At 47.8% G+C, this 16,789-nt stretch overlaps 1 protein-coding gene and 1 long non-coding RNA gene across 7 annotated transcripts in view; one reads left to right on the top strand and one right to left on the bottom strand.

Annotated features, from left to right (window-relative positions):
• Positions 1-16,789, top strand: part of RUNX1 (RUNX family transcription factor 1) — a 176,732-nt gene that overhangs the window by 85,653 nt on the left and 74,290 nt on the right. For all 6 annotated transcript variants that reach the window (XM_068913360.1, XM_068913369.1, XM_068913379.1 and 3 more), the window contains one exon: positions 12,618-12,871. In XM_068913360.1, coding sequence (XP_068769461.1) covers positions 12,618-12,871 — 254 coding nt within the window. The remainder of the gene's footprint in view (positions 1-12,617; positions 12,872-16,789) is intronic.
• LOC104139441 (uncharacterized) lies at positions 13,767-14,945 on the bottom strand. The gene is made up of 3 exons (XR_693107.2): positions 14,208-14,945; positions 14,069-14,103; positions 13,767-13,969 (listed from the first exon to the last, which is right to left on the bottom strand). It is a non-coding gene; the product is annotated as an uncharacterized lncRNA (long non-coding RNA).

The following is a 16,789-nucleotide window of genomic DNA, read 5'->3' as shown; positions in this document are numbered from 1 at the left end:
AGGGCAAAACTGGGCAGGTTTACTCTCCGGCATGCAGAGGGGACCTGATTCACCATCGCATTGCCATGTCTCCTGCTGTTTGGAGGACCAGCCTCTACCTGGAGTGCCAAGGCACCCCTGCCTGCCCTGCTGGGCGGCCACTGCACATTTCTCAGCACCTCACTGGGGTTATTTCAGCTTCGCCCTTTCTCTCCCAAGACCACACTCTGCTCCTTCACTTATGCATAGATCTCATCTTGGACAGATGAGAGTGGAGGCTTTGATATGAAGTTGCACCTTATTATGACCTGGGGGAGATCTGTGGCTGAGATCAAAGGCAATAGATGACGTACCTGGTAAATTAAAAATGCTTAAGAAAAAACCACCCAAGAGGAGTAGCAATGATTTCCATTAAAACAAAGTAACACTTTTGTTGCAATTATTTACATGTGTTTTAATTCCAGTTACTGTTCGTGAGAGATGCCAGACTGACAGTGCTGGAAATCTTACCTTTTTCCTCTGAACCAGCAACAGCACTATACAAGTTTTCGTCATGCTTGCTGCTTCAGGTCCATCTGTGGAGTCCCCAGTAGTGATGTTGCGCTGCAGCAGGGCAGTCCTGGGGTTTTCCTTCTTTGCCTAACCCAGTGCACCCTATAAACTTGCTCCCTCTACCACACAGACTACACAGGTCCTGTTGAAGCATCCCGTACATCTCCCTCTGTGTACTCACACCCAAGTTTTCTTTGTACGGAAACCAAAGAGCATGTGGAGGGAGATGGTTCATGCCACATCCTGACATGCAGCCAGCATTGCGTACCCAGCAGCTGAGCCACATTTCAGAGGTGGCCTCTGCCATGGTGCCTCCTTTAGTGACTGCCAGAGGGAAGGTTTCTGCGATTAAAGAATAGAGGCCATTTCTCCTTCCTGTCAATGTGCCAGAGGTCCAAGTCTAGTCACTCTTGGTCTGGACTTCAACTGGAACCTCAACGCTAAAAGGAGCTGCATTTCCCACTTCATTGCCCCAGCTGATGGAGCTTGGCCATTTGCTTTTATTTAAATATACTAATACAGAATCACATGATGGGCAGGGAGCTCAAGATGTTGCTTGTCCGTCCCTTTGCCCAAGTCGCTGGACTGACAGCAAGCACACATGTGCCATTACCAAGAGAGCTCTGTCCAACCACTTCTTAAGACTTCCAGCAGTGGAGGCCCCCAGGCTTCTCCAGGAAATCTCTCCCAATCTCCCCTGGCATTACCACTGGAAAGGTTGTCTTTCTTCTCCTTTAAGAGAGAATTAAGAACAGTCATTTTGTCCTATCAGCCTAAATGCTGTAAACCTTCTATATCCTACAGAAGGTGCCCACACAGAGTTACATCTTGGCATAGTACTTGGTCAGCATCAGAAATGGACTAGTGTGTACTGGCATGGTCTCATCAGTCTGAGCAGAGATATACTGACATGCCTTTGCTGGAAGCTACTTTTTTAATTAGACCTTTACATCAGAGTTAAATAAGGATTTAGGCTACTGAGAGCTGAAGAAATCACCACAGCTTAAACAGAAATTATGCTGAAAAGACAGCTAATTCTTTAGTCTCAGTGAGAGCGATGCAAGCAGCTTTAGGTCTTCTCTGCTTTTCTAAAAAAAAGAAGCCCATTCTAAAAATGAGCCCATTTCCAGAATTGTTGTGTTTGGGTATCTGGACCTGTTTTAAGTTATTCTTGGGGCTCTGGGGAGGTAGATTCAGTGCCATCAGAATATCCTTTTATTGTTCTGTGAAAGGGCAACACTGAAGAGCTTAAATATCCTGTGAAGGAGTTGAAAAGTCCTAGTTTAACCAGAGACAACTGTTACAGAAGGTTCCTGCAAACATTTGTATCAGCCTCAGCATACCCTAAAATAGTCGAACTGTCGAAGGGGTTAGGTAAAACAGTTGGATGGAGTTAAACTGTAATTGTAGGATCAGAACAAAGTGACACTGAAAAAGAAATGAAACAATTTGGAAAATAATTCCTGTCATTAAGCTAACAAAAACAAAAATCAGGGAAAATCTACATGCTATGGAGAATATCACACAAAGAATAAAGTTCCTGAATAATTTTGGTGTCTTTTGGCTCCTGGGAGCATATGTTCTGAGAGGAACACAGAGTCCGGCCTGCAGACCTCCTGCTTCCTCTGTTTGTGCCACTGTGGAATTAACCATGTAAGATTTTAGTTAACGGCAATATATCTAGCTGTGCTTGTCATTTTCAAACCCCAAGGGAACCCAGTAAAGACATACATAGAAAAATTCCAAGACAGAGTTTCATCTAGTATAAATAGGCATCGCTGGAGGCTAATTGGCACAGATGTTGCTTTGCCAGGGTTGAGTTAGACCAGTAGAGCATCAGATCCATTTGCAAGAGGGTTACTAAAAGCAAATAACAACTTGCATCCACATGCAGTCCTGAGCTGCTGCTATTGAAACACCATTAACACGGAGAGCTCTTTCAGTACACACACTTACTCCATATTTTTCTGGTAAATCCTTATTATCAAATGATAAGAACATTTATAATTTTACAAATTGTACTCTTCTCTGGTTATTGTCCCCTAAGTAAATGCTCAGGCTAAGACTGCAAACAAATCTTACTGGGTGAAGTTCAGCAGAAGCTTACATGCATATTAATGGCAAATATTGGTGCTACCTTAGAATTATAGGGCTTTTTAGCTGGAATTTGTCTTATTAACCAGTTCGTTGAAAAATATTCAGAATTATCCGTATATTTGCTGTTCTTATTCATGTCTATTAAAGGGCTATATCTGAAGAGTCTGAAAACGTGTCTCCCTGAGACTTTTTGAAGTACTAGTCCAATTGTCTTCCAGTTAATCAAACAGCCCATATAGTGAGGCTGCTCCCTCCTGGGTGAACGAGTGTTGATATGAGCCTGACACCAGTACAGCCACGCTCAGACCTGCTGAGCGCATGGGGAGTCACTCGCAGGTGCAATGTTAAGTGGAGAAGAAACAATTCATGAGATTAACTTGTGGCTTCATCTGTGGCTGGGAGAATGCATTAGTGGTGTTGAGCGTGGTTAAGAGCGCCTTTGCTTTCAGTTAGGCTTTTTCTTCCTCCATCCTCAATTCAGTCAAGTGATGTTGTGGTGAAAGTCCCAAGCATGATTCCTGAACAGCTCAGAAGCAAAACCCTTTTCTGCAGGAAGGCGTTGTTGCGTGTTCATCACAAATATGAGGAAGAATAAATATGAAGTATGCCAGTAAGGGGCATACTTTATATTTACTGATATGCGGTTGGCTTAGTTGCTGGCTGAGAGCACTCGCATGGCCACGTGCAGCTGAAACCAGGGCCTATCCTCTGAGACAGATACTGGAAGAAGCCCAGTCTAGGGCAAGGAACAGCTTCTGGTCAAATTTCTGTGTTTCTTGTACATAAATAAGGTGCCTGAGATTTACTACTCCTCATCACACCGAGATTCACACCAGGAGTAGCTTCCTATTAATCGCTGAGTGAGGGGACTCTCTGTGTCAGGACAGCAATGTCTGTCCCACTGAACATCATCTCTAATCAGTGTGAGTGTAATTAGTGCTAAGACTCACATGTCAAGCTTATTACCTGTGTTTCCTGGAGAGCTGCAAAAATATCAAAGGAAGCTGCTTCTATTTCACACCACGCGCTGCTGTCTTTAAGGCAGCAAAATGGATTAAAGATTGAGTAGCAGTTTCTCTCTCATCCATTCAAATCATAGCTGAAGCTCAGGCTGCGATAGCCTCTTGCTAGGCCCTCCTGTGACCTTTCTGGGAAAGACATCCCAGTCCTCTCCTTGCTGCCAGCTTGCTGGGTAACTACTGGAAATGCTGCGCAGACTCACTGTGTGGAGCTCTCCCATGTGGACAAGGAAAGAAGGAGCTACCAGCATTTACCCTATCCTCCTTGACCAGCTCTAGGAACCAAGGAGAGAGAGAGGGACAGGAGGAAAAGAGAAATCATTCCTTCCCACAATGCCTTCACTATTAATATCACCAATGGCCACAAGCATCACAAATGTAATTCAAGGAATAATATTGCTGTTTTCTTGGTGACTACTTGTTTCATCATTCTAGTCTGTCATAGATTCTACATGGTGAAAGTAATGTAGGAAGAAGGAAAAAGAAGCAGTTAGCATCATTATTTTTCCTACTTTTTAACTCCGCTCCAAAGTCAAAGTGTTGCAACGCTACAACTTTCCTTCTGGCAAGCCTGGGAGAGAGGGAGTCTTCTTTGGAAACCACCATTCTTCCTCTCTCTTAAGGTGTCAGAAGCTCCTTTTTATTAGGATCAGAGCATGCAGCGTTTCACTGCATCTCAACATCTTGCTGATGTGAACGATTAAAGTTGAGCTCAAGTAAACTGTCAGAGGGACTGTGGAAGGCCATCTGGGAATTTAGAAGCTTTTTATCTTACTGTCACTGATTCAAATTTGGGCCAAAGTTAGTAGTGATTTAGGCTTTTGTACAAAGTTTTGATAACCCTGATATTTTTACTGAAAAACAATATTTATGTCACACAGCTATAGTACTTTTTTTTTTCTAGATTGGGTATAATCAAGAGGCTGATTCTCTCTCTGGCCAGCCTCCACTAATTGCAGGAACGGGGTCTGGGTCGCAAGGGTGACCCAGACCTGCACAGCTTCTAGCATAAACCAAAATATCATCAGGGCTTTTCCAGTATAAATTGAGCGGTCGGGAGCACTCAGAGCTGTTCTGCTAGCTGAGCTGCAGTACAGCCACAATTTCTTCTCCCCTGGCGTGTCCCTGCCCTCAAAGGGGCTGAAGGAAGGAATGAAATAGTTATATTAATTCTGTGTAGAATCCTCTGTATGCTAGAACCATTCCCTGCTGGCCAGGTGGGTTAGATTTACTGCTCCTTTTGAATGTCCTGGAACAAAAGGGAGCTGGATCCCCACCACCACCACCACCATTTGCTGGTACAAGCCATCTGTAGTGTTCCTACCAGAGCAGGAGATCAAAAGCCCAAATGTTACAATTAGTGCTGAAGGTTGTTATGATGTGAACCTAAGTATATAAAATGCCACAGAAAATACTAGGTGTGGGTGATGTTATCTGCATTAATCTAGGCATGTAATGAGCATAGCATAATGGCATACAATGCATATTTTTTAAGTCTCCAAACCAGCAAGTACTTATACCAGATGGCAGCTTTTCAACAATTTCCCTTCCCCTCTCCACCCCATACTCCCAAGTATTTCAGGTAATTGGCTTCTCCTCTAGGGATTAGCCACAGTGGAAGCATATTAAATGACTAATTTTCCTCACTTAGCCTTTTCCCCCACCTCCTTTTAATTTTGAAATGTGCAGAGAAAGAAATCATCCAAAAGCTCTGAGTATTTGCATGTGTCTGTTTTTAAAAGCCCTCCAGAATGGCCTCAGAATCATTTGGGCTTCTAGGTCACGCAGTGCATCCCATGCTTTTTGGCTTCACTTCTACTATTTCTTAAACTTTCCCCTCCAAGGTGCTTGTCAAGCTCTGACTTGAAAAGTTCAAGCGATGTTGATTCTGCAGCTTCCCTGGGAGCATATTCTCCTGCCTATTTGATCTTGTGATCAACGTTGCCCCTGCTCTTAAAACTGAACTCGTTTTACTTCAGTTGGCATCTGTTATTTCTTGTCTTATCATTTTTAACTAATGAAAACAGTTCCTCCCCTTCCTCTTTATAGTTGTCTTTCATGTACTTGTAAACCGCAGTCATGCTGTCCCCTTGGCTTCCCTTTTGCCCAAATTATATGTACGTATTTAATTCCTTTAATCTTTCCTTATAGGTAGTTCCTTCCAGACCTTTAATCACTGCAGTTGCCCTTCTCTGTAATCTCTCTCATTCACTGATATATAGCCAATAACACCGTGGCCAGGACTAAACCCGTTGCTCTCTCTAGGACTGGAGCACTGGGAAAATGAGATTGGTTGCTCCCTCAGCTCTAGATGTGCCCCCACCCTGCTACTGCCCCTCAGAATAGCCTCCCTCTGTTTATCTGGGAGCATTTCACCAAGTAACCAGCTTTTATTTTGAGGAAGGCAAAATGAGTTGTATCTCACTGCAAAGTAATGAATTTCTCATGTCTAGGCCGCAGGTTATGTGAAGCGTACGGAAGACGAATCACCAAAAGGTCTTTTTGCATTGGAAACTTTAACACAGTTTCCCACTCCTACTCACAAATTTATCAACAGCCAAATAAGATCAAGGAGTAAAACTGTCTCGTCAGCAATATTCTAGTGAGCATTTTTTGGGCCAGATGGGGATGCTCCTTGTGAAGTAGACTGAGGAAAAGGACGCCCTGTGCCCTCTGCCTGTCTCTGTAGCCCTTGGGTCTGGGCACTAGCAGCAAGCACACACCACACATCTGCTTACCGACAAACACTCAAGAGCAAGTGTGCACCAGAAGTGAGCCCAGCGTGGTCTTTGGCTATAACAAACCTCCCAGCAAAGCTGAGCCAGCCTGGCCAGGCATCAACACAAGCTGCTGGTGCAGTAAATTCATAATAATTATTAAACCTCCCCCTTGAGAAAAGAGGAGGAATGGCGCCTCAGAAAAACGTCTTCAAGGGTGGTAGTACTGGTGAGGTGCTCTGACTTTCACAGGGCTGGGCGTACTGCGTTGCTGTGCATTGCGAGCATATCCATGTCAGTAGAAAAAGTCAGCTGAACCACGCTCCATCAACAGTCTTCTCAGAGCTCTGCCCCATCTCTTGCTTTGACTCATTCCTTCACCTGGCAAAATTCTGGACAGCCAGCACGCAGGCCTGCAAAGCTGGAGGCAAATTCAGTTTCACCTCTCAGCTGAAACTTGTCCTCCAAGTCTCCCCCCACCTTTCTCTTGCCTTCACCATCACCAATTGTTAAGAGTCAAAAAAGAAAGGTGCAGCCTTTTTGGTTGCTAACTACTACCCAAGCAAATCACTTCCCACAGCCTCCTAACTGGGGTCCTGCCCACTCTAAAATATTTTTAGTAAGAAGAGCATGGATGCTCTTCCATATTTGAAAAGAAAAAGACTCACATCTTCTGCCCAGGAAGAATGCGACAGGCTTTTGACCACTGTTACCACCTGGACATCATAAAGAGGATGAAGAGTCCCTGAGAAATTTTTCAGTGGTAAACGTGGGTCACAATGTAAATAGATGACCATACTATAGGCACTGAATGAATATCTGTTATTTCACCCTTCCCCACAACCCTTCTGCTTTGCATAAGCTGAGTGGCAGCAGAGCATACAGCCAGGTATCAGTTACCAGAGATCAAAGACAAGATCTCTGGAGAGGTCTAAGCACTTTCTCCTCCCTAAAATCGATGGAAGGTGGACACCATACACCTGTGCAGACCTGGCCCATGGAGCCAAATTTCCCCTGAGTTATACTGGCCATCTCATATCTCATTCTCAATGGCATTATATATGTGCTTTACATGCTGGGATGAAATATTCATATTTCATTGTGTTTGAGAGACCACTGCCGGGAATCAGGAGAGTCTTGCCTTTTTTAGTTAGAGGATACTGTTTTTCTCTGTGCAGTGTTTCATTATTCCAGTAAGCCAAAAAATAATTTAGTATATCATGTACTGTAGCTACTGTTTTCAGGTAAATCCGTGGGATTACCCATGATGGTAACTGCCATGCAATAAATACGTGCAGGGGCAATGTAAAAGCCTGATCCTACAAATTGTATTCACAGGCATTAACCCACTGATTCATCACGAGTAGAAGCAAAGCACGCTCACACAATTATAAGCATCTTCAAGAGGGCCTTAATACAGATATTAAATAAATTCAGGCGGGAGAGGTAGGAGCTGACCCAGTGAATAATGCCACGTTAAGCCCAGATGCTCCAAACAATTAAGCGAGTGCATAATTGCATTCCCCAAAGAGAGTTCTGTTGCATTCAGCAGCAACACCACTAAGAATGAGGTTGGGCATGTTTCTAAGTGTTGGCAAGAGCGGGGTCTGTAGCCAGTTCTTTTCGTTTGTGTTCATATTATATGTATGCCAGTTCTCTTAAGGTCTGCATATTTTCCCCTTTAACGAAATGTTTTGCTGCCTTTCTTGTGCAAGTTTTCTCTGGCCCCACACACATTCAGATCATTTCAAACAAGTGTCTATTTTTGCCTGTTTTGCCAGGGAGTGTTTGCATGTGCAGTGGTAACTTGCATTGTGTTCAGGGTCTAAATCTCCCCATGCAATTTAGGCTGTTTAAAATTTACCCCGAAGTTGTTGCTCCCTCTCTCATATTTCCAAAGCTTTTGCTTTAACTGTATTATGTAAAAAGCTCAGTGCTTTGTGGTCTAGTAAACCTGCACGACAGAAGTAAGGCATGGCAGATAGAGATTCAGTTGTGGTTTGTTTACTGCTGTAATAAATTGATGTCAAAATACAAATGTAAGGAGTGCTGCATGAGACTTGGTAAAGGTAGAAATAACAATTGTGACTCCTGCTTCAAAGGGATTCTTGCACAAAAGACTGAGTGTCCGAGTGCAAATCTTAGCATTAGGAAAGCTAAAAAGACTTGCCACCTGAGAAGAAGTGTCAACTTTAAATTTTCGGCATCATTTACATACTTCACCTCATTACTGACATTCCTACGAGCTGCTTAATTGATTAACTCCTATCCTTCCAAAGTATTTGCACAGGATATAGTAAGGGGACAGTAAACTCCTGTGTGAGTTCCTCTCTTTGTCATGCAAAAATAAAGTTACAAAGAAGATGATAAATCGAATTAACTTACAAAAAATAAAGTGGTTAGAGTTAACAGGGATGTAAAATACCTTGCTCGATCTGTATCAAGTTATCCTCATTGCGATATTTTCTTTGTCCACCCTGCCCTTACTTAACTCCTTAACTCTCTTAACTCACCTTCATAAAAGCTCCAAAGTTTCTACGCAGTTAAAAATACGAATCGTCACTTTTCGTTTAGGTTAACATCGTTCATTTCAGGGTTGATAATGCCATTAAGTTACAGAAAACTGCAACTATGTAATATTTTCCTCGCTTTCTGTTAAATTGTGGCATTTTGCATCTTTCTGCCTGTTGACGTGTGTAATAGATCGGGTTTATTTTGTATTTCTATTAAGGAATTCGGATTAAGCAAGGGTGAAAAGTAGCGAGTGAAATTCAGCTCAACATATGACTGTAAATACAAAATACTCTCTACCTCTTGGCTAAAACAGGAGATACTGAGCAAAAAAAACATACTGTACGGGTATTTTAGGCGATGTACATAGATGCATGTACATCACTAAAATAACTCCTCTTATCTCTACAATGCCTATAAAACGTTATCACCTACTAATATACCCCAGATGGGTTTTAAGCTGTAGTTTATAACAGCCATTTGCCTGCATAATTTTGTCCTTAAAAAAAAAAAGAAAGAAAGAAAGAAAGGAAAAAGAAGAAAACGCCTCCGTAATAATTTATATTCGGGATAACTTCATACGAGGAAGAGTGCAACAGGGAGCAGCCGATGGAGAAAAGTAGCCGTGCGAGGGAAGACGGGCTTAGAGCAGCGCGCGGAATCGTCGACGTTTCGCGCCCAGCACCGCGCCTCCCTCCCCAAACCCGCCCGCTGCTCTAGCCGGCGCGCAGCGCGCACCTTACGCGGGCCCGCGCTGCGGCGGGGGCAGCGCGGGCGCCCACGGCCGCGTCGGCGTCGTGTAAAGGCGGCGGCCTCAAACGGCCCCCGGTGCCCTCCACCCCCCCCCTTCCACCCGCGCTGCCGCCGCGGAGAAGCACCGCGCCGGCGGCCGCAGGGGGCCGGGAGGCACCGGGCCCCGCTGACCGCACCGCCCCCGCCCCGCCGCCCGCCCGCCGGCCGGCCGCGGCCCACGGCGGGCGGCGGGCCCCCTCTGCCGGCCCCGCGGCGCAGCGGCAGCCAGGGCCGCCGCGGCAGGCCACCGCGCCGGCGGCTCCCCCCCACCCCCCGGGCCCGTCCCCGAAACGGGGGCACACGTTAGTCCCCCGAGGCGGGAGCGGGGGGAGGTGGGGGGAGTCGCCGTGGGTGTGGAAGCCGCCGCCAGGCCGCCCCGGCGGCGGCGGCACGCGGGCGCCAACGGTCGCAGCCTGCCCAACGGCCGCAGCCCGGCGGCGGTGAGGCCGCGGGCTCGGGGCTGGCGAGGGCCGCGGAGTTGCGCGGAGCGGACCCCGAGCAGCGCCGGCCCGGCAGGAGTACGCAGGGACCCGTCCCGTTGGCGACCAACCCCTCCCTCCCCGCAAGCCCCGCACGTTTTACAACAAGAAGCCGAGGGCGGAGGGTAACGGCCGGCCCCGCAGGGGCGCAGGCAGCGCTGAGGGGGCCGCGGGGCCGGCGGCGGCAGGCCGCTTACCGGCCCTAAAACCAGCCGGGCCAGCGGGGTGAGGAGCGGGGAGGCTCCGCTGCGCGGGGGGGGGAGGGGGCTGCTCTGCGAGTAACGCGCAGGCCAAACTTGCCGCGGAGCGCTGCGGCGGAGCGGAGAGGGCGGGGGGGACTTGCCCTCCTGCTCATAGTAGCGGTATCGCCCGGCAAAGCGCACGCGGGGAGCCCCGCGCAGCACGCACACGGCCAGCGGCGGAGAGCAGCGGCACAGGGCGCGGTGCGGCGGCCGCGGCATCCCGCTGACAGCGGCTGCCCCGCTCCGCACAGTAGCTGCGGCGGCGGCGGCGGCGGCGGCGGTGGCGGCGGGGCCCAATTCCAGGAGCCCCTGGCCCGCGGCCGCGCCCGGGCCGCTCCCGGCGCGGGCTCTGATTGGCCCGCGGCCGCGCCGTATGCAAAGGAGCCGAGGCAATGACATTCCTCCGCGCTCTGGCTGCGAGCGCGGCCGCCTGCCCCGGCACTCCCCACTCACGGCGCCGGCGGCGGCCGCGCGGAGCCGGGCGGCGCGGAGCTCAGCGCAGCGCAGCGCAGCGCAGCGCAGCGTAGCAGAGCCGGGCGCAGCGGCAGCGGCAGGCAGCCGGAGCGCCGCGCAGCGCCGGGCCGGGCCGAGGACAGCCGCCAAGGAAGCTCTCCGCGCTCACGTGAAGACTCAAGACTTCTGTGCTGTCGAAACGTGCTTTTTCTCAGCGGTCGTCTGGGCTGGAGACGTTAACTTCTAACCCTGGCTGGGAACTTTTTTTTTTTATTATTATTATGATTAAGCTTCCTCGTTTCTTTCTGCCTTTCTCTAGCTAGCAGGCTAGCAGCTTCCTCCACTCTTTTTTTTTTTTTTTTTCGGAAGGAAAGCTTTCAGTCGTTCAAAACTAGTGGGTTTTTTAAACCTTGTTGTTGTTGTTGTTGTTGTTGTTAGTTGGGTGTTTTTAGTTTTCTCTGTGTGTGTGCGCGCGCGCGTGGGCTTTCCTTGCCGGCTTTTCTTTATCGGTCCCGTTGACTTGAAGCGACAAAAAGAAAAGCCATGTTTCCGAAAGCAGCCTTCCACCTGCTGTGGTTAAAACATTGTTAAGCAGCCGGTTCCTGTGGCCGAAATTAGAGGAAGACTGCCTCAGATACTGAAAAAAAAAATTGGCAATGACTTACGAAGTTGTTGCAGACTGTTGATTTGACTGCTGAGGAGAACGTGAGTGAGAGAGAGCGCTGTTGCACACACAAAACCACAGAGAGAACCCACAATTTAACCAACATCCCAAAACCCAAGTTCTCAGACGTGGACCTTTTAGCCTCAGAGCTTGTGATCGGCTGCGACCTTCCTTTAAATTTATGAAAGACGGCATACCAAAGGCAAATACAAAGATACTTAAAGCTTGAATGCCATGCACTGAGCTTGTGTGCGTGTATGTGTGAGTGTGTGTGTATGCAAGAATTACTGAAAGGTCATGACATGAGTACTCTTAGCGCAATGCAAACCAAACTACTGAACCTGATTTTCAAGGCTGCTTAAAAAAAATCTTGCAGAGAACATTAATGGATTCCTGTTGTGTTTAAATTCTCTACAGATTCTATTGTAAATATTTTATGAAGTACAGTATATATCTGTGTGCGTGTGTGTGTGCGTGTACGTACGTATGTATAGTTATAGCCAGCTGACCTTTGATCAGAAAATCTACTCCACGTATCGCATTCTCGGAAGGCTGAACCCGAATTTCACCGTCTTAAAGAGCGATTTTTGCCTATGGAAGACGCTGATGTATTTTGCTTTCTTTTGAGGACTTTAGAGAACTCATCCGGAAGAAACTGATAGGAAACTGACTCTCTGGGAAGCCCGGGTTTTGCATGTGTTTCTGAACGCGCCGTATATTTGACTTGCATAAAATTGTGCTCGGTGCTGGGGAGTTTGAAAGGAGCTTTCCCTCTGGTAACTTTTCGTAGCCGCCAAAGACTAAATGCAGAGGCGCCGCGGTAAGACCTCGCACGGAAGACTGTTTCGATTATTGGATTAACGTGATCTATTCCGCAGCACCAGGAAGCCAAGAGTTAAGTCTCGGCGTGCTCGCTATCTCAGCCGCGTTCAGCAAAAATTAACTTTGGGGACTGGCGTAGAAACGAGTTTCCCCCGGGTCCTCAGCCTGTGTCCGTTTATGTTGGTCCCCAGAGAGCAGACCGCTGAAGAGTTACGCTCGTTTCGCTGCTCTGTAAAAACTCTGTGGAGGTCTTTCACTCAAAAGGCTTGTTGTGATGCGTATCCCCGTAGATACCAGCACCAGCCGCCGCTTCACACCGCCCTCCACCGCGCTGAGCCCGGGGAAGATGACCGAGACGCTGCCGCTGCCCGGCCCCGAGCACAGCGGCGCCCTGGCGGGTAAGCTGCGCAGCGCCGACCGCAGCATGGTGGAGGTCCTGGCTGACCACCCCGGGGAGCTGGTGCGCACCGACAGCCCCAACTTCCTCTGCTCCGTGCTGCCCACGCACTGGCGCTGCAACAAGACGCTGCCCATTGCCTTCAAGGTACGTCTGCGGCCGCGGGGACGAGGGCAGAGGCAGAGGGCAGCGGGCAGGCACAGGCACAGGGGCCGCAGCCCTGCTGCCCGGGGGGCACCGGGGGCCGGCACCGGGCTCCAGCCGCAGCCGCTCGCCTCGGCTCATTCATAGCTCCGGGAGCGAGCGGCGGCGCTGCTGAGGAAGGCAAAAAAAAAAAAAAAAAAAGCCAAACCTGAAGAATTTGGCCGCCCCGGAGACGGGATGCCGGCACAGCCGGTGTCGGGACGGATGCGGTTCCCCGGTCCCCCCGGCGGCGGCGGCACGGCGGGGGCGATGTCGCCCGCTGCTGCTTCCCGGCGCCGGTGCCCGCCTCGCCGGCGAGGGCACGGCGGGACGGAGCAGCTCCTGCTCGGAAGAGCCGGCCTTGCCCTCCGCCTGGCTGGCAGGGGCTCTTGAGGGGAAAACAGACCTTTCTCTCTCTCTCTCTCTCTTTTTTTTTTTGATTATTCTTTATTTATCATCTCGAGGCCTACCTTAGGCGCCTGTTATCTGTTTCGACTCTTTGGGGGGGCCACCCTGGAGGCTGACAGGCGGCTTGCTCTCCGAAGCCCGCTCCTTAAACGTGTGCTTAAATAGCCGAAGTAAAACTGCAGCAGAGCACGGGGGAGGCAGTCCCCGACTTCCCCTGCGGGAGCCGGGCAGGCTCGGGGCTGGAGGAGCCGCGGCCCGGCTCCGGGCGGGCGAGCTGAGCGAGCTGCTGCGCTTCCCTCCTCTGCCCGGCCTGGCTCCCGTTACCTGGGTTCCTGTCAAAATCGTCCGTCCCCTCCCCGGTCATTTTTCTTTTTTGGCTTTGGCCTATTGATAACTTCCCGAATGCGCTGGTTTTCCTGCCGTTGATGCAGCTCTGCTTCCGACGACGGAGAGAAAAGGTAATTATCGTCGTTATCCATCTCTCCGAGGCGTGAGCCTAGGCGTGAGCCTAAGCTCTCGCCGAAGTCCCGGGGTTAGCCTGGCGATCGGGAACTGCGAAGTTTGTACTGTTTTCTTTCGTGGTCGCTGCTAGATCCCGACCACCCCAGTACAACGTCGCCAAAGGAGAGCAGACCCGAGTCTTTCTGATGGCTTCTGAGGGAAGGAAAAAAGAGGGAGAAGGTAATCAGTTTAGCTCCCCAAAGCTTTGGGAAATACTGCTGAGAAGGCGGCTTGAGGGAAAAGTTGTATTACGTCTGCAGAGTCTTCTTGTTTACGCATATATGAGTCTGGGGAAAGAGAGGAACAAATCGGCAGGGTCAGTTCCGAAATTCACACATTTAACTTAATTATTATACTGTCACCCACGCACAGTACAACTGCTGCTAATTACCGGGGAAGCTCTCCTCCTGGAAGGCAGAGTTACCGTAGAAAATAGACGTGCGAGCCGCTCCGCCCCGCCGGGAAAGGAGATAAGCGACGTCTCGCAATCTGGCTGCGATTTCTCCTTTGGGTCCTCCTCAGTCCGCCCTTGTCGTGCAAGTGCCACCACGCGCGGCTGTCCCCGAAGCACGCCCGCAAGCTTCCGCTATTTTCCCGGGTGGGAAAGCGGAGAAAGAAAAGAGTCAATAATGCGATTATTCCCCGGCCGGTCCGGCTGCCCGAGGCGCCGCCGGTGTCCCCCGCAGCCGCCGCCGTCCCCTCGCCTCTCTGAGCACGGCGGAGAGGCATCCGCCGTGGTTGCAGGGAAACTGCCCGCAGAAAACTCACCTAGCAGCCCGGAGGGGGCTTTGGAAAGCCCTGCGAGGTCACCTTCCCCTCTCCTTTCCCCCCGTAACCAGTGCAACCCGCAAGCCGGATCCCAGCTTCTGCAAACGCAGTGAGGGGTCGGGTTCTCAAAGTAAAGCAAAGAGTTTGTAACGCTGATATATTTTAACACAGATATACTTCAGCCAAAAAAAAAAAAAAAAAAGCGAGGGGGGACTATTTCCTTGCAAGCGTCTGGAATGGCAGGTTGTAAGGCACCTGCTTTCCGATGCATTCTGTGCTGCTCGACCCCCAAACAAAACCTGTGGACTGCTGAGAAATGAGTCCCGAAATATTTTACCACGTATAAAACAATCTGATTTGTTTCATACTAAATAGTGAATTAAGACCTTTTTAAAGTCGGAATTCTCAAGATAATTTGGATCTTAGAGAAACAAGAAATTTCAGTTCAGGTCCTTCCTATGCTGCCAGTATCTTATTCTCATCTGACGAAAAAAAACTTCTGATTTTTATTAAGTATTTTCTGCCATCCATTGCACCAATAAAAAGAGAGAGACAGAGTTTTCTACTCATGTTTCCTTATAAAAACTTACTCATTGTATTTAATCTTTAGAATCAGGATATTCTTTCAAATCAAAATTATCATTTTCATTCATTACTTTTTTCTAAAAAAGAAATAAAGATTATGAGAAATAGAGAAAAATATGTAGTAGCTCTATTAAGGTGCTATATAGATTCATCATCCAAACACTGTTAGGAAATAATCTAAATCTTGATTTAAAAGCCCATTTTTGTTTGAGTGATCCACCAGAAGTAGGTAATTTAGATACACAGCAGTGTTACAACTCTGATAGTCTTCCCACTTCTCTGAAGATGTATTTTGAAGAGGTAAACAGTAAAGCAAAGTACTAGATATCTCCAGTCAGCGAGTCCCAACTTATCTGTTTAGTCTTTTTTCTAATGTAAATATTTGTATTTCTGTTTCAGTTGTTTGTGACTTTTAACTCTAGTTTCTTTTCTGTACTGTGCAATTTTTTCATACTTGTTTCTAATATTTTCTTCATGTTTCTTATTGCTGCGGTTGCCTTCAGTGTAACTTAAAAGTGATTATTTTAAATAATATTTGTCCAGTAAGAGAGAGCTGACCCTGGATTCATGTGGGTTTTTCATCCCATAAAAGGCTAGCGTATATTTGCTTAAACAAACATACAAATATTTGCATCATGGGGGGGTCCTAATGCCCACATTTTCCTCTTTCCCTTTTTTTGTGTCAGAAGTCTTTAAAATACACGCATGTATTAAGGCTTTATGATAGCTTTTACAGAACTGGGTAAGAGCATCGGGTTTGCAGTGGTTGATCTGGTGAGACAGTGCGCTTCATTTCACAACATTTGGGAAGGAGAAAACTTCATAGATGAAATGTTTTGAGTAGGAACTATTTTATGTCAAGATCAGGGAAATTTGAAAAGCACAATGCTGAGTATAGAACAGGCCACAGAAACACATTATGGCATATAGAGGAGAACAAAAAACAAAAGCATGGGCCATAGAGGAATGGGAAAGAGGAAGTTGAAATATATACGTAAAGAGGGAATTTTGACACAGTGATTTTAACTTTGTATGTGGAAGTGAAAATAGGGGTTAGAGGTGACAAATGGGAGAGCACTGAAGTGAGAAGTGCAGCCTCATGTATAAGGAGAGACTATGAAATACCTGAGATGGAGACTCTGTGATACTACGCAAAATAGTTATGACTGGGAAATAAGCATTAGAAACAGATTAAGTAAAGGAGCTGCTGTTCTTGTCTGGAAAGAACAGAGTGATTAGAAACTAATAGAAATAAGACTGGGACTGTGACAAGTTTAAGCCAATTATAACTACATGGACATAAACTAGAAAATGCTAAGAGGAAGGAAAAATATCAAGCAGTAACTCAGAGGATGTGATGCAGGACTACTTCCTCTTAAAATATGTAAAAGAGGAAATAAAAACAAGCTAGATTTTTTTAAACTTTTTTTATAGTAGTAATCTTGAGGTCATTACTGCAGACTTAATTGGGGGGAACATCTCAGCAATGGAACCTAAAAAAGCATGACAGAAGACCAAATTCAAGCTCGCTCTTTTGCCAGAATAAATCCAGAGCAGCACCAAAACCACCATTCAGTTACAGCAGGGTAAAATTGTTCTGAGACCCGCATTCAGTCCTGT

This window comes from Struthio camelus, chromosome 1, assembly GCF_040807025.1.
Source record: "Struthio camelus isolate bStrCam1 chromosome 1, bStrCam1.hap1, whole genome shotgun sequence".
In the NCBI taxonomy this organism is placed as follows: Eukaryota; Metazoa; Chordata; class Aves; order Struthioniformes; family Struthionidae; genus Struthio; species Struthio camelus.
The sequence above is the reverse complement of the archived record's forward strand: the minus strand, read 5'-3'. Positions and strand labels throughout refer to the sequence as shown.